The sequence below is a fragment of the Bos grunniens genome, chromosome 6, assembly GCF_055505025.1.
Source record: "Bos grunniens cultivar Pamir isolate PY7600 chromosome 6, Bosgru_T2T1.0, whole genome shotgun sequence".
In the NCBI taxonomy this organism is placed as follows: Eukaryota; Metazoa; Chordata; class Mammalia; order Artiodactyla; family Bovidae; genus Bos; species Bos grunniens.
The window spans coordinates 60126011-60143371 of NC_141170.1; the positions used below are offsets into that span (position 1 = coordinate 60126011).

General features: G+C 39.5%; 1 protein-coding gene across 4 annotated transcripts in view; it reads right to left on the reverse strand.

Annotated features, from left to right (window-relative positions):
• Positions 1-13553, reverse strand: part of WDR19 (WD repeat domain 19) — a 78665-nt gene extending 65112 nt beyond the window's left edge. For 3 of the 4 annotated variants that reach the window (XM_086406080.1, XM_086406078.1, XM_086406079.1), the window contains exons 1-5: positions 13259-13553; positions 7437-7528; positions 7084-7149; positions 4953-5078; positions 2900-3015 (exon numbers count right to left, since the gene is read on the reverse strand). In XM_086406080.1, the coding sequence (XP_086262206.1) occupies positions 2900-3015; positions 4953-5078; positions 7084-7149; positions 7437-7528; positions 13259-13264 (406 nt within the window). In that variant the 5' untranslated portion in view covers positions 13265-13553. Of the gene's footprint in view, positions 1-2899; positions 3531-4952; positions 5079-7083; positions 7150-7436; positions 7529-13258 lie in introns of all 4 variants that reach the window. The other variant, XM_086406081.1, reaches the window with a different exon arrangement.
• Positions 13554-17361: the final 3808 nt, after the last annotated feature.

Sequence of the window (17361 nt, forward strand, 5' to 3'; positions counted from 1 at the left end):
ATATTAGAGAGCCACTAAGTATCAGAATGCTTTTTAATTAAGCAATCTAGCCAGTGCAAAAACTACATTTTGGGGTGGAAATCACATGACTTGACACCAGGTTTTCGTTAAAGGTCCTAGAATAGATAAATACTCAAGAGTCTCAAGGTTAATTAAGTATACAGTTTCTGGAGGCAGGCTGTCTATTTTGAGTAAGTGGCTCCACTACTTATCACAAAACCTTGGGTAAGATAACCTATCTATTCCTTAGTCACACTGTCCAAAATTTGGGGATAATAGTAGAAGCTATTTCACAGGGTTGGGGATCAAATGAACTAAAGCCCTTAGAAGAGTGCCAGCAACACAGGAAGTGCTATATAAGTGTTAGCTATTTTAGCTGTTATTGAGACAGAGATCATGCTTATTTTATTCCTTGTACCCCTTATTGAACCTAATAAAGTATTTCTGCAGAAAGCAGGCTCTAAATAAATAGTTATTAAGTCAGTAGACCCTGAAGCAAGAATGTGTCCAGTGTGTTAGAGGCTCAGCTAGGAGAACAGTGTGGCTGGAGGCCAGAAAGTAAAGTAACTAAGAGATGAAATCACAGTTTTCAAGGGCCAGGTCATAGAGGGCTTGGCTAGCCATTGTAAGGATTCTGACTTTGATCTTGGGTGACATGAAGAGCCACTGGATAGTTCTGAGCAGAAGGCTCACTCGGGCTTCTGAGTTGAGAATATTCTTATAGCAGGGCAAGAGTTGAAGCAGGGAGACCGGTTAAGAGATTGCAGAGATGCAGGCAGAAGATCTGAGCCCCACACCATGGTGGTGGTGGTAGTGGTAGAGGTGATGAGACAAGTTGATTCTGGACATATTTGGAGGTAAATCCTGTAAGATTTTCTGGCACATTTGGTATAGAGGGTATGAGGAAGATAAGAGTCAGGATAACAGTAAGATTTGGCTTAAACATCTAAGAGGATGAAAAGGTATCAATGATGAGAGGGAACGGCTGCACAGTTTGGTGATATCAAATCTGAAGTATTCACTAGAAATTTCATCGGAGCTGTTGAGTAAGCAATTGCTTGCATGAGTCTAGAGTCTGGAAGAGACAAACATAGGACTACAGAGGTAGTATTTCAAACCAGGAGACCAGAGCACAAAATGAAGGGAACATTCAGAGAAGAGACTGGGATATAGGAGATTTTGCTGATCATGGATTGATTAAGAGATATAGGTAGTACAATGGAACTGGGTATCCAGAGTAATAGGTATTAGAAGGGATAAAGGAGTACATTAAGAGAGGTGGAAAGATGCCAAGGACAAACTTCATCCTCCACTCAGGACAGAGAGAAGAAAATCTCTCCTTTTCTTCTAGAGCTCAGAACTCAGGTTAGTCCTAACATCAGTGATAACAGTTAACACTTTCATGTGCTTACTTAACAGTGTTCTGGGCAGGTTTTGACTCATTTAATTAATATTAACTTACAGGAATATACCACAGTTACTGAAATGTGAATCATGTTATTGGGAGACTGGCAATATTAAGTAAACTGTGGTCAATGAAATTCATGCATATTAGAATCATGCAAAGTGAGGATTGCCTGTATCTAACACAGTTCAAGGAAAGAAATCAGAGCAAGACATAACAAGGGAACAGACATTTAGTTACTGTAAAAACCACTTGCTGATTGTGCATTTGTGCAGCTGCTACTGGAAGTGAAATGCCTTGGTTTTAGAAAAGTAAATTATTTCAGAGGAAAAAAAAAGCACACCTACAAATCACAACAAACTCTGAAAGAGGCAGTGAAAGGGCCTAAAATGTAAAATTAACCTGAATATTTTCAGGTCTATTTTATTCAGTTAATAAATTAGACTGAATTAGAATCAATATTCATATTAAATACAAAGATCACATATAAAATCATGTACATATGAACAAATAATGACACCAAATAATCATGTTTTGACCTGATTATTTTCTTCTTACCTCAAGTCTCAAGCTATCTAAGGATCGTAAGTTAACTGGTAGGACATGCCTATAAATGAAGTGGGATACAGAAAATGCCTACCGAAGTCAAACAAATTAATTTACATGGTGAAAGCTGATTTTTTAGTTCAACTTTTCAAATGGATCAATAGTGTAACTGTATAGCCAGAGTGCTAAAAATACACATATGAAAGATATACATATATGTGAAAATAACTTGAAATGAATAAATGTCTTTAACTGAAAAGCCCTTTCTCAAGTATTCTGTGGGCACTATTATCTCCAGCATTTAATTCTTCCATTAACAGTAAATTATAATTAAGCCTACCCATTTCACCCCTCACCAGCCTGATGTTACAACAATTGAAAAAAATCAATACTATTTCCTTCAGGTAGTCAGATGCTAAGTGCCAGAGGCTGGGGGAATCAAAGAGGCTGAATCAAGAAGGTCAAAGAAGGAATAAATACGCATACCTTCCAGTCATATACCCTGAGGTAAAAATAACTCCTAGTTCACTCCTAGATTAGTGATTGGAGAGAGTGAGGGGTCAGAATTAGGAATATGGATATACTCTGTCTAAGAAGTCGCCAAATGTTTTAGCCCATCTACTAATGTGTTGATAGGCACATGAGCTACTCCATAGCAGAGGCATAATCTGGGTGAGAAAAGGACAGATGGAAATCATGCTATTAATGTACTGGTGTCCAGAGGCACAGGCTCACTCACCTGAGGGTAACTTGTTCTATGTAACCTGGGAAGTTCTTAGTAGGTAGTGAAGATGGATCTTCTAGTTAGACAGAGGTATGGCTTGACAAGGGAAGTCAATTTTAAACTACAAAATTTCCCCTGCAGTATCAGGGAAACCTGAGGTGATAAAATTTACATTTATGTTAAAGCATCCCAAATATTAAGCAGTGTTTCCAGCTGTAACCTACCAATGACAGGAATCTTTCGAGATGTCTGATGATTATAAATTAGCAAATTTCCTTTAACAGTTCCAACGGCCAGGAAACTTCCAAATTTTGACCAAAGAAGAAAAGACAATTGATCCCTGTAACATTAAGATGTAAATTACTAAACAATTTACAACCTAACCTCCTAAGCAGTCCTTTTAAAAAGTGCTTCGTGAATTTCATGAATAACTGTAATATCTAGTTAGAAGCTGAAGTATAAAATTACAATTTTAATGATTTAGGACAAAGAGTAAGTGCTAAAGGCATTTTGAGACACTATAAAGTGATCTTAAGTCAGTGAGACCTAAAATACAAATGTATAATGAATAAAAGGCTTCAATTCAGTCATGATGGAATCTCACATTTCAGGAGATGACTAATGATAAGACAGTTATTAATCTGTCTACTAATGATTGTTGTAACTCTAATTGTGGTAAAAATCTTAATGGATAACATCTTAAGCTTTTAAAAAGTCTAAAACTGTGATACAGTAAACTGAAAAAATTATTGGGAATTCATGATTTGAAAAAGGATTTTCCAGCTCTGTCACTATTAAGGGCATCTCAGAAGGAGGTTTGGGTTTCCCTGGTGGCTCAGATGGTAAAGAATCCACCTGCAATGTGAGAGACCCGGGTTGGAAGATCCCCTGGAGGAGGGAATGGCAACCCAATCCAGTATCCTTGCCTGGAGAACTGCATGAACAGGGGAGCCTGACGGGCTACAGCCCATGGGGTCACAACTGAGCAATTAACACTTTCACTTTCTTGAATGGAAGCACAGAGTGTGTAAAATCCTTCTGAAAAGTGAGGTATGGAAGTGTAAAAGGACAGAGCAAGAAGTGGAGGTTCTCAGATCTAGTAGACCTGATGTTGGTCAGCCACCATTGCCTGTGGGTGCATTTCTTGTGCCTCACTTTGGAGGGTCGAGGGAACCTGCACTAGGGAGATGTTTTGACCTGCTCTGTTATTCCTTGATAAGTATGTTGGAAAAGTAAAGCCTAATCTTATGGTAGATGTGTGATCTCTTCCTGCACTTATAGGCCACATGATGCTATGAGGCAGATATTATTACTAGACTCATTTTACATATATGAAGAAACTGAAGCTTAAGCAGAGGTTAAGCAACTTGTTCAAGGTCAAAATTGCATTTCAGCTGTAAATACTGACAAGCTTTTCTTTTCCATATGGCAAACAGCTTCTATTTTAGCAGAGATCTGTAACTTATTTGGTCTGCCCAGGATTTCTTCCACTTGTGAACTGCCCCACTCTTACCCCAATCTTCATGGGTAGGATTATCAACCCTATGGCCCTGCCTACCCTATTCAAAGACCTTTTAAAGAACTGAGAGGATACTGGCGATGTAATAGTGGCATGCCCTTTTCTTTGGCATAACTTGCTGTGAAGAATGGTAGAAGCTGATGTCAGTAGCCATCAAAAGAGTCTAAATATATACAGGGTGGATAAATGACTTGGACCTATTGTATAGCACAGGGGACAATATTCAATATCCTGTGATAAACCACAATGAAAAAGAATATGAAAAAGAAAGTACATATATGTATAACTGAATCACTTTGCTGCACAGCAGAAATTAACACAACATTATAAATCAACTATACTTCAACAGAATTAAAAGAGGGAGAGAGTCTGACTTAGAGGTCAATACAGAGAAAGAAAGAGCTGTGAGATGTCTAGATTGCATTATTACAACCCCTAGATCCAGTCATGCCTATAGTCATCCTATTTCCAGATTTTCCTATAAATGTTTTCTCTCTTCTTTGGACTTTTTAGTCTATTTCACTGAAAGCAACTTTTTAAGAAGCTCTTTATATTTTAGAATGATACTGTATTCTAATTAATTGGGCAAAATTAATAGGATTATATATAACAATTTTAAAAGAAATGAATTTTTCCCTTTTATAAGAAAATAACGCATCAGGGCATATTTATAATGAATGTAGTAAGAAATTTTAGCATCAAAGCTGCAAATAGTATTTCTAAGTGAAGATTTAAAAAATAAAAAAAGTTATCCTTACCTCAAGCCACTGTCTAACTGACTGGTTTTGTTCGTGTTGGCATCCCACAGATAAATGCAACTGGATTTCTCAGCAATCACTGCTAGAATATCTCCATCCTTGTCCCAATCCATAGTAACACAATTACTTTTTTTAAAAAGAGAACAAAACAATCACTATACATTAAAGTAGGGGAAAGAAATTTAAACAATCAACTCTTTGTGATTTTTGTCTATAGCAAGTCCATTCAATCTATTTTTAAAGTCATAAACTTTCTAAAGTAAGAAACAGAACTCCAAATTTACTGCCTGGATAACACTAACACCAATTTTGTTGTTGTTGAGGGGATGGAAACATTTTGAATTCTATTTCAAATATCATTTTCACATACTATATTGAATACAATTATATCTAATAGGTTAGCAGATTTTCTTGACACCTGTAAAGAGCTGGGCTCTTGTGGTAAAATACTCATCAAGCACCTCTAGAAAGGAATCACGTCTGGAATCAAGAGGAAATTTGTGTGATCAACTTTTGAAAGGTGGTTTCAGATGCACAGAGGGAAAAAGAAGGTACTGATAAGAGGTGAAATATCTAGACAAGCTGTGTATTAAACAGAGCAAGGCTGGCTAGATGTAGGATTGCAAACAGTAAGAAATACTGAATTCTGAAATACAGAGTAAGAAAAGTCATTTTCATTTCATATCTTAATATTGAATAGAATAAGAAGAGTGATTTAAGGTAACAAAATAGTTATAAATAGGAAATGCTCTACTTAATATGTTTCTTACTGTTTAAAATTACTCCAAATGTTTATTATAATTTAAGAACTTCCCTGGAGATTAACCTTTTCTTCCTCTTCTGATTCTGTTTCTCATTTGGAGACTGTTTTGGGGCACCTGCCCAGTGGTCCCCAACCTTTTTGGCCTTTTGTGGAAGACAATTTTTCCGTGGACCCGGGGTTGGGGAGATGGGTTCTGGATGATTCCAGTGCCTTACATTTATTGTGCACTTTATTCCTATTATTATTACATCAGCTCCAGCTCAGATCCCAGACTTTGCGGGCCCCTGAACCAACACTCAGCTTTCCATTTAAGACATCTGGGAATCACTTCAGTTATTTTATTCTTCAAACTACTAAAATATGTTTGGGGATCTTAATTTTCTATAGTATTTCCACAGATTTTGAGAGGTATGGAAGAGGGAGGCTTTCAAATTCTTAATAAAATCATTAAAGACAACATATAATAGCATTTTGTTTATCTGATGATGTTTTGTCAGTCTAATTCAGCTATGTTGAATACAGCAGAAGAACTCAGAAGCAAAAAAATAAGGACATTGCATAACCAAAAGCAATGTTACAGAGATTATGCAATAAAGCTCCTACAACTTAATCAGAGAAGTTTTTTACTAAGTGCCTTTTCACTTTATTCTAAACATAATTATAACTAGCTTGCCCTCTGTTCCCCAGAATATAGAAACCAGAAGCAACAATTAAGAGAGCAATAGGAAATGCTAAAATGGTGGCATTAGGTGGGTGTGAGATAAGTAGAGCCACTAAATTTGCAAAGATGGTGGCTGATAAACTACACAAGGTTGATGTGAATTTAAAAAGCCTGGCAGCTTAAGACCACTTAGGTCTTATGCAAACATCATAATAACCACTAAGACTATAGGTAAAATAACTAATACAGGGAATGATCACACTGAATTATTAAAAATGCTTACGTTATGCTTACTGTAATCTAGAATGACTTTCTTAAAAAGGATAAAAAAAGTGTGGAAAGTAACTATTTTTCAATTTATATTAGAGAGGAAATACTACATCAATAAGGGCTTATCTGCAAATATATACATTAAGGCTTGTTTATAATTAAATAAGAATTCTTTCACATAGACTCATTTACAATTCTGCCTTAAAGCTTATCTGTCAATGAATGTATTAAACTCTTAATTCATATGCTATACACCTATTTCATTAACTGCTTATGGTATACAAAACTAAATCTCTTTGCAAATGGAGAAAGCAAAAGAAGAGATACAGGTTAGACATAAATTACAAAATTCTACTTGATTATAAGTTTTAAGACAGTGTTTTTTTATCTTTTAGGCCACAAAGTTTGAAAAAATTTTGATCTACCTCTGTACTTACCCAGATAAGTTGATTTCACTTCTTTTTTGACCATGGCGATCAAAGATTTTCACAATATGATCAGCTCTAAAAGCAATTAGAACAAAAAGATATGATTTAAATTTTACTTCTTATGTATCTAAAGAGTTTTCTTATACATTCAAGTGATTTCTATATTTTCTCATGATAGTTTCATAATTTGTATGTAAAAAGTTATCACTAGGGAAAAGGTTCTATGAATTGTGATATTAATATATTACTTTTCTCACCATGCAACCATCATTAAAGAATTTCTACTGAACAGATGGTATGGTTTGGTGGGCATACAACCACGTGGAGTCAGAGTGATTTACTAACAATCACTGTTATCTTACCCTGTTACAGCAAGATAGTTTCCTGATGTTTTCTGCCAGGTAAACTGTATTGGTGTGCCAAGCCAAGTCTTTTCTAGTAGTGAGAAAACACGCTAAAAAAGCACAACACAATTTTTATATTTTAAAACATACAATTAACAGTTGGTCAGAAAAGATGTCAAAACATAATAATGAAAACAGTAGGATTCAGGATGGTGAAGGCTTATGCTAGAGCTTACCCAAAAGAAGTCAACAATGTAACAAATAAAATGACCAATTAACCAACCAACCAAATAACCATAATCTGGCTGGTCAAGTACAGACCTCAACATACACAGGAGCATTTACTATAAAACTTTTTTGCTTTTGAATGTTTCTAAATGTTAATTTTATATAAATTTATGATTTAGTGTTTTATAACTATTAAAAATTTAAAAAAATTAAACTTGAATTTGTGAAAGTCACTCAGCCATGTCTGACTCTTTGCAACTCCACAGGCTACAGTCCATGGGAATTCTCCAGGCCAGAATACTGGAGCGGGTAACCTATCCCTTCTCCAGTGGATCTTCCCCACCCAGGGATTGAACCCAGGTCTCCTGCATTGCAGGTGGATTCTTTACCAACTGAGCTATCAGGGAATTTAGCTAATTATTAATAGCATGGATTTGGGGAGATTAAATTTAATAAAGTTGCTATTAAAAAACCTTAACCATAAAAAAAAACCCTTAATCATGACAGAAATACAAAATATCTATACCTCCTTCAAAATTATTTTTTCTCCTTTCTCCATTAGATACACTTTATCATTAAGTGTTTAATTTGGCTATTGGGTGGATACTTTTTCAACTGAAAAATCATTCTTTTCACTTTGACAACAAAGAACTGTGTATACAATACGGAGGGCTTCCCAGGTGGCTCAGTGGTAAAGAATCTGCCTGCAATGCAGGAAACCCAGGTTCGATCCCTGGGTTGGAAAGATTCCCTGGAGGAAATGGCAGCCTTCTCAGGTATTCTTGCCTGGAGAAACCCATGGACAGAGGAGCTGGGAGAGGGCTACAGTCCTTTAAGTTCCAAAGGGTCAAATACCACTGAGCACATCTGATATAGAAGCCACAAACCACATGTGTACTTGGAATTTTATTGAGGACTTGATATATGGGTAGTCCAAATTTAGATGCGCTATAAACCACACATGACTATATGATTTCAAAGACAATACAGCTATATATGACAAAACCCACAGCAAACATTATCCTCAGTGGTGAAAAACTGAAAGCATTTCCCCTAAAGTCAGGAACAAGACAAGGGTGCCCACTTTCACCACTACTATTCAACATAGTTTTGGAAGTTTTGGCCACAGCAGTCAGAGCAGAAGAAATAAATAAAGGGAATCCAAATTGGAAAAGAAGTAAAACTCTCACTGTTTGCAGATGACATGATCCTCTACATAGAAAACCCTAAAGACTCCACCAGAAAATTACTAGAGCTAATCAATGAATATAGTAAAGTTGCAGGATATAAAATCAACACATAGAAATCCCTTGCTATACACTAATAATGAGAAAATAGAGAAATTAAGGAAAAATTCCATTCACCATTGCAACGAAAAGAATAAAATACTACCTATATATAGAAAACTATAAAATACTGGTGAAAGAAATCAAAGAGGACACTAATAGATGGAGAAATACACTGTGTTCATGGATAGGAAGAATCAATATAGTGAAAATGAGTATACTACCCAAAGCAATCTATAGATTCAATGCAATCCCTATCAAGCTGCTGCTGCTAAGTTGCTTCAGTCATGACCAACTCTGTGCGACCCCATAGACGGAAGCCCACCAGGCTCCCCCATCCCCGGGATTCTCCAGGCAAGAACACTGGAGTGGGTTGCCATTTCCTTCCCCAATGCAGGAAAGTGAAAAGTGAAAGTGAAGTCGCTCAGTCGTGCCTGACTCGCAGTGACCCCATGGGCCACAGCCCACCAGGCTTCTCCGTCCATGAGATTTTCCAGGCAAGAGTACTGAAGTGGGTTGCCATTGCCTTCTCCACCCTATCAAGCTACCAATGGTATTTTTCACAGAGCTAGAACAAATAATTTCACAATGTGTATGGAAATACAAAAAACGCTGAATAGCCAAAGCAATCTTGAGAAAGAAGAATGGAACTGGAGGACTCAACCTGCCTGACTTCAGGCTCTACTACAAAGCCACAGTCATCAAGACAGTATGGTACTGGCACAAACACAGAAATATAGATCAATGGAACAAAATAGAAAGCCCAGAGATAAATCCACGCACCTATGGACACCTTATCTTTGACAAAGGAGGCAAGCATATACTATGGAGAAAAGACAATCTCTTTAACAAGTAGTGCTGGGAAAACTGGTCAACCACTTGTAAAAGAATGAAACTAGAACACTTTCTAACACCATACACAAAAATAAACTCAAAATGGATTAAAGATCTAAATGTAAGACCAGAAACTATAAAACTCCTAGAGGAGAACATAGGCAAAACACTCTCCGACATAAATCACAGCAGGATCCTCTATGACCCACTTCCCAGAATATTGGAAATAAAAGCAAAAATAAACAAATGGGACCTAATTAAAATTAAAAGCTTTGCACAACAAAGGAAACTATAAGCAAGGTGAAAAGACAGCCTTCAGAATGGGAGAAAATAATAGCAAATAAAGCAACTGACAAAGAATTAATCTCAAAAATATACAAGCAACTCCTGCAGCTCAATTCCAGAAAAATAAATGACCCAATCAAAAAATGGGCCAAAGAACTAAACAGCCATTTCTCCAAAGAAGACATACAGATGGCTAACAAACACATGAAAAGATGCTCAACATCACTCATTATCAGAGAAATGCAAATCAAAACCACAATGAGGTACCATTTCACACCAGTCAGAATGGCTGCGATCCAAAAGTCTACAAGCAATAAATGCTGGGGAGGGTGTGGAGAAAAGGGAACCCTCTTACACTGTTGGTGGGAATGCAAACTAGTACAGCCACTATGGAGAACAGTGTGGAGATTCCTTAAAAAACTGGAAATAGAACTGCCTTATGACCCAGCAATCCCACTGCTGGGCATACACACTGAGGAAACCAGAAGGCAATGTTCATCGCAGCACTGTTTATAATAGCCAGGACATGGAAGCAACCTAGATGTTCATCAGCAGATGAATGGATAAGAAAGCTGTGGTATATATACACAATGGGGTATTACTCAGCCATTAAAAAGAATACATTTGAATCAGTTCTAATGAGGTGGATGAACTGGAGCCTATTATACAGAGTGAAGTAAGCCAGAAGGAAAAACACCAATACAGTATACTAACGCATATATATGGAATTTAGAAAGATGGTAACAATAACCCTGTATGTGAGACAGCAAAAGAGACACAGATGTATAGAACAGTCTTTTGGACTCTATAAGAGAGGGTGAGGGTGGGATGATTTGGGAGAATGGCATTGAAACATGTATAATATCATATGTGAAACGAATCACCAGTCCAGGTTCGATGCATGATACAGGATGCTCGGGGCTGGTGCACTGGGATGACCCAGAGGAATGCTATGGGGAGGGAGGAGAGAGGGGGGTTCAGGATGGGGAACACATGTACACCTGTGGCAGATTCATGTCGATGTATGGCAAAACCAATATAATATTGTAAACTAATTAGTCTCCAATTTAAATACATAAATTTATTTAAAAAAAAGATAATACAGGAAAGAAGGCAAACTATCTTTACTGATAATTTTTCATATTGATTACATGTTGAAATGATAATATTTTGGATATACTGGGTAAAACAAAATACATTATGAAGGTAACCTTAACTGTTTCTTTAAAAACATTTTAATGTGGCTACTAAATATTTTAAAGTACATTGGCTCACATTATATTTATATTAAACACTGCTGATACAAAACATCTAGAGCCATAAGTTTGAATGAATAAATTTACATTTTAACATTAGGTTAAATTAAAAATTAAACAATGATGCCTATATCTAGGCAAGTTAAGTTTAGATACAACTGCAGGTGGTGTGACAGTCTCAATGGTAACACAAAACTCTTCCAATGGTCTAAATTTTACACCAATTACAGGCAATTACTACATTAAAAAGATGATCAAATCCACCTCTATTGAAAACAGATGCCTATAATCAATCACAGGTGCATCCAAGTTGTGTGGAGCAAGAAGACACCCTTAAAAAAAAGTATAAAAGCATTTTACTTTTGCAATTTCATGACCACATTGCCCTGGAACCCCTACATGCAAGTGAGGGCTCCCTAAATTTGAATGTCACTAGTTTCTTGGTAGACCTCCTCTGATTGTGATTTTACCTACTATTTTTCTTCAAAGGAGGTCAACAGGCGCTCCATACACATACAACACCCCGTAAAAAGGTGCTAGCTTCAAAACCAGAAAACGAACCTTTAGACTGCTTTTTTTCAATCTTTATTTTTTAATACAATTGTTTTTTGGCCACCGACATAGCTTGTGGGATCCTAGTTCCCTAACCAGGTAACTAACCTGGGCCCTTGACAGTGAAAGAAAGGAATCCAAACCACTGGACCACCAGGGAACTCTAGATTTTGCTTTTCACTTATTAGCTGTAGGGCTTAAAGCAGGTCTATTAAATGGCCTCAAGCATAGAATTCTCAACTGTAAACCAGGAATAACAGTATCTCCTTACTCTGATGGTTTAGTCCTTAAGTCGTGTAGGACTCTTGCGACCCCGTGGACAGAGGAGCCTGGCAGGCTACGGTCATTGGGATTCTCCAGGCAAGAATACTGAAGTGGGTTGCCATTTCCTTCTCCAGGGGATCTTCCCAACCCAGGAATACGAATGCAGGTCTCCCGCATTGTAGGCAGATTCTTTACCAACTGAGCTATAAGTACTTCATAAATGGTGAAGAGCTTTAGAAATGTGAGTTAAGATTACAGGTCAACTCCAATTTACACTATAACCACGAAAATGTGCAAAACAATGAAAAAAATTAAGCGTTCCATTTCTATGCCAGATCAGGGCCTGTGTGTGTGTGGGGGGGGGGGGGAGTGGCGGGGGAGTGGGGGGGTGGGATGGGGAGTAGGGGGCACTAGGAGTGGGGCGGGGTTATTGTCTGGTAAGGCGAAGGGTGAATGAGCTGTAGCCAGTGACCCGGGAATGGGGTTCATAAGCGCAATCCTAAAACCGATGTATGCAGAGGATGACGCTCTAGAGATTGAGACCTGTGCATGCAGATTTCCCCGTGAATAATATACACCGTCACCAGGTGATCTGTAAATTGCGCCAGTCACAGCCAATACAATTTGAGATTCTTTCGGAGCTTTTCACTCATTTTAAGGAGCTGAATAGCCGCCAGAAGGCTGTTCAGGAGCCTTGCCAGGGGTTTAGCTGCAAGAAATGAGGCGGCTCCTGACACTCGAACGAGCCAACTCTACAAGGACCCTCCGAACGCTTTTTTCCCCCAAACTCATTCTGCCCGCCGTGTGAATTCGGGCGAATTCGGAGTCTCTTCAGATCCAGTCTGCTCATTTCCAGCAGTGGAGGAATGGCCAAAACGCACCAACTCGGTCTGCGGTCCCAGAAATGAGAGGCCTCCCTCCCCGCCGTCTCCTCTTCAATTTTCCTTCCTTTCCCCTTGTTTCTTCAACTTCGCCTCTGCTCTCCCTGGTCACCCCGCTCCCTTCCCCATTTCTTAAGCACTCGGGAGAAGGAAGGAAGGTCACAAGCCTCTATCCTGAGAGCGACTCTCGGAGAGTTTAAGGGAATGCCCAGTGGTCGCACATTCCCGCACCCCCGGGTTTGTAAGTTGTTTACCTTCATCTCAAAGATCCAGCAGCGGCGCGATCTAACAAGTGCGCAAGCGCACCCGATCTTCTTCAAGAAGGCTACCGCGTTCCCGTCACCCAGGAGACCGCGCGAGCAATAACCAATCAGCGAGCGCCAGCTGAAGGGCGGTGCCTCCAAACCTCTGAGGGAGTGGGTGGGAGGCGGGGACTCGAGTCACGTGATACCAGCGAAGCAAGGTACTGAGTAGTTGAACGTCGTGAGGCCTTGCTGAGCCTTGGCTTTCTGGCTGGGCCGTGATTGGATGACATCGGAGGGTTCTGTGAGATGTGGAAGCCGCCGGCGTAAATTTAGGCTCTGACTACAAAGAAATCAGTGGTGGCGAGTAGGGACTCTGAGAACTTCAAGGAGCTGAGTGTTGTATAAGAAGAGGCGGGAGTTGGTTCGTGGGGCAGTACTCTTACGCAGTTCACGCAAAGAGCTCACACTGCAACTGTTCAAAGGATATTCAATTTGGAGGCTGATTTTGGCTGGGAATATGTTTGTGTCTTCAGATATTTAAATTTGGCTGCAAGACCCACACATTTAAACGGAGATGTCTTTAATAGGTGATTGGGTGATGGAGAAAAAGGTTAGAGAAGTAGAAATTCGGAAATTGTTTTTGTATTGATAATAATTAAAACAGAGTGAATGGGACTTCTTAGATTTAGGGAATGTTAAGAGGGAGAAACTTTTAATTTTAGGGGCTGAGAATTAAACTGACAGAAGACCAGTTAACAGGAGAAAAGCTTACGAATGTATATGTATTATGTTTAGCCGATATGGGAGAATTAGTTAAAAAGAGAAACGAAACGTGAAATCTCACATCAGTGCGTTAATTAGGGTGCTATATTTCTCTCTAGTTTTTGTCCCTGTGTATACCAGTTTTACTTTGTGTTTATAATTATGATATATGTGTATTTGACACAGTTATTTAGGTCAAATAATAAAGCACATTTTTTAGGGTGGTTAGTACTATTAGGTAGCAAGTTAGGCATGTGCAACAAGGAATGGCCTAGCCAAAAAAGACCGCTCAGTCGTGTCTGACTCTTTGGGACCCCATGGACTAGTCCACCAGGCTCCTCTGTCCATGGGATTCTCCAGGCAAGAATATTGAAGTGGGTTGCCATTTCCTTCTCCAAAAAAAAGATGCAAGCTGATCTCTAAAACGCCTTTCCAGACACACTCAGGAAAATTCACAGATGCTACAGGAAGTAACCACAGAGACTTTTCTAACTCCTGCACATGTGCCCTAGGTACACAGTGGGTACAACCTAACCACAGGGGCTTCCTCAAGTAACCTTAGGCAACTAGGAGCCAATTAAGGGTTCATAAATATTCTACACACACACACATACATATCTGATTATAACAGACTGAATTATGGGAAGACATGCGCAACAGAGCCTGCTGTTACATAACTTGCAGATACCAGTTGGCCTAGAGTGTATGCCTATTTGCATTCCTTTTCTTGATTGGTGGTGGGTACAAGCTCTACTTTGTATAGGGCACAACCAAAAGGAAGAGACAGGAAGTATAAAAAGGGGGAGGCCAAGAGGGATCATGACCATGGCCTACTCCCATGTCTTGGGAGTGTCTGTCGAATAAAAAGATCTGCCTGCTTGTACTGTAACTTGTCTGTTGTTTTAAACAAGGAAGAGAAACAAACTGACGTGATAGTACTGAGTAATAGAGCATACAATCCTAATAAAATAGGTTTTAATTTTCCCCTACTAAGTAAATAAATTTTTTCAGCTCCTTTCTACAACTTTTGAGGCTGAATCATTTAGATCATTGGTTCTATAACTTTACTGTGTATTTGAGAGGTTTAGCGGGTGTTTGGAGAAGGCAATGGCACCCCACTCCAGCACTCTTGCCTGGAAAATCCCATGGACAGAGGAGCCTGGTGGGCCACAGTCCATGGGGTCGCTAGGAGTCGGACACAACTGAGCGACTTCACTTTCACTTTTCACTTTCATGCATTGGAGACGGAAATGGCAACCCACTCCAGTGTTCTTGCCTGGAGAATCCCAGGGATGGGGGAGCCTAATGGGCTGCCATCTATGGGGTTGCACAGAGTCGGACACGACTGAAGTGACTTAGCAGCAGCAGCAGCAGCATCGGGTGTTTGAACCACCTTGGGAGCCTGCTGAAACATAGATTGCTTGGCCCCACCACCAGTCTTTGATTAGTTGCCCTTGGGTGGATTTGGAGGATTTCCAGGTCTAACACATTCCCAGGTGATGCTGATAATGCCCCTCTGGATTACACTGAGACCACTGTTCTCTAAATTTGTTTCCTAAATCCTCTGTATTCTTTTTCACGGTTTACAAAGCAACAGTTTTTTCCAAGTACATGCCTTCTGAAAAATCAATTGTCAATTTATTTTTAAGCTGCAAGGAACATTTGGTATTATTATTTTACATAAAGCAGGGAGCCTAATTAATGCCTAGTTTCTTGTTTTTTATTATTCTGTTTTTCTCCTTAGGGTAACAGAATAGGCAGAATTTCAATATGTGGATGAAAGAGAAAGGATATTTAGAGGTAATGAGGTACAGGGGAAGATATAGACAATGTGAACCCAATAACAACCTCTTAGTAACTTAGATTATGTACTTAACTTTCTCAGCTCTACTTTTAAAAAATGGAGTTATATATTTTACATAGAGTGTGGTGTAGATTTAAGGTGTACAATATGTTAATTTGATACATTTTTATATTGTAATATATTGCCACTGTAGTGACAATGGTCAACTTCACTTTTCTTTTTCTTTTTTGGCCATGCTGTTCAGCTTGCAGGATCTTAGTTCCATGACCAGGGAAGAGGCAGCTGATGCGCTCTTTGGGGACTACAGGGCTCAGAGAAGCTGAGTGGCATGAGGCCCTGCAGGCTCTCAGGATTGCTGCCCACTCAGCCCAGGTGTAGCCTGTAGGTGAGGCTGCCAGAAAGAAGAGCCGAAGGGTCTGCAGACCTCATCCAGAAAGAAGGTCCAAGGGCGCCTCGGCTACTCGAGATGAAGAGTTTAGGTTTAATTTCTTTTAGCCTCTTCCCTATTCTAGAGTGGCCATCTCTGCAGTGGTGCAGGGTTTCTCTGGAGTGCAGCATTTTTCCAGGAATGCTGTGGGGCAGATGGGAAACCTGCATGTTTGGTGCTGACAAGCCCAGGACCCCATTTGTAGTTTTCAGCTGAGATGTCCCTCCTGCCAGAAGAGATTCCTTTAGATGGTCCTACAGTAGACTGAAGTGAGTGTTCACAGTGTGTCGTAAAACAGCTGCCCCCAACTTTTTTGACACCCCGGACAGATTTCATGGAAAACAGTTTTTCCACAGAGAAGGTGGGAGGTGAAACTCAGGTTGTAATGCAAGCAGTGGGGAGTGGATATAAATATAGGTGAATCTTCCCTTGTTCACCGTCTTTTCATCTCCTGCTGTGTGGCCTGGTTCCTAACAGGCCATAGACCAGTACTGGCCCAGGGGTTGGGGACCCCTGTTCTAGAAGACTCTCAACAGTCTCAGGAGCAGACTAAGCAGGTGTTGTTAATAAGGGTTAGTGGGGAAGCTGTATAGTTGTACACTGGTGCTCACTTATGGGAGGATGTCCTCTCAAGTGGTGTGGCGCTCCATACCATTGAGTCCCATTGGTGTAATAAAACTGTTTCTTATAAATGTGGATTAAAAAAAAAACAAAACTAGGGAAGCCTGGCATGCTGCAGTGCATGGGGTTGCAAAGAAGTCAGACATGACTGAGTGACTGAATTGAACTGAATATTTGGGAAAGGAGGGAAATACAGTGTCTCATTCTAAAATTTAAGAACTAGGGACATGATTAAGCCTGTTCATCTGGGAAAGGATCTGGTGTCCACATGCTGGGAAAGAGCTACTGAAGAGTTAGCCAATCCATTATACAACCTATCAGATCAGATCAGATCAGATCAGTCGCTCAGTCATGTCTGACTCTTTGCAACCCCATGAATCGCAGCACGCCAGGCCTCCCTGTCCAGCACCAACTCCCAGAGTTCACTCAGATTCATGTCCATCGAGTCAGTGATGCCATCCAGCCATCTCATCCTCTGTTGTCCCCTTCTCCTCCTGC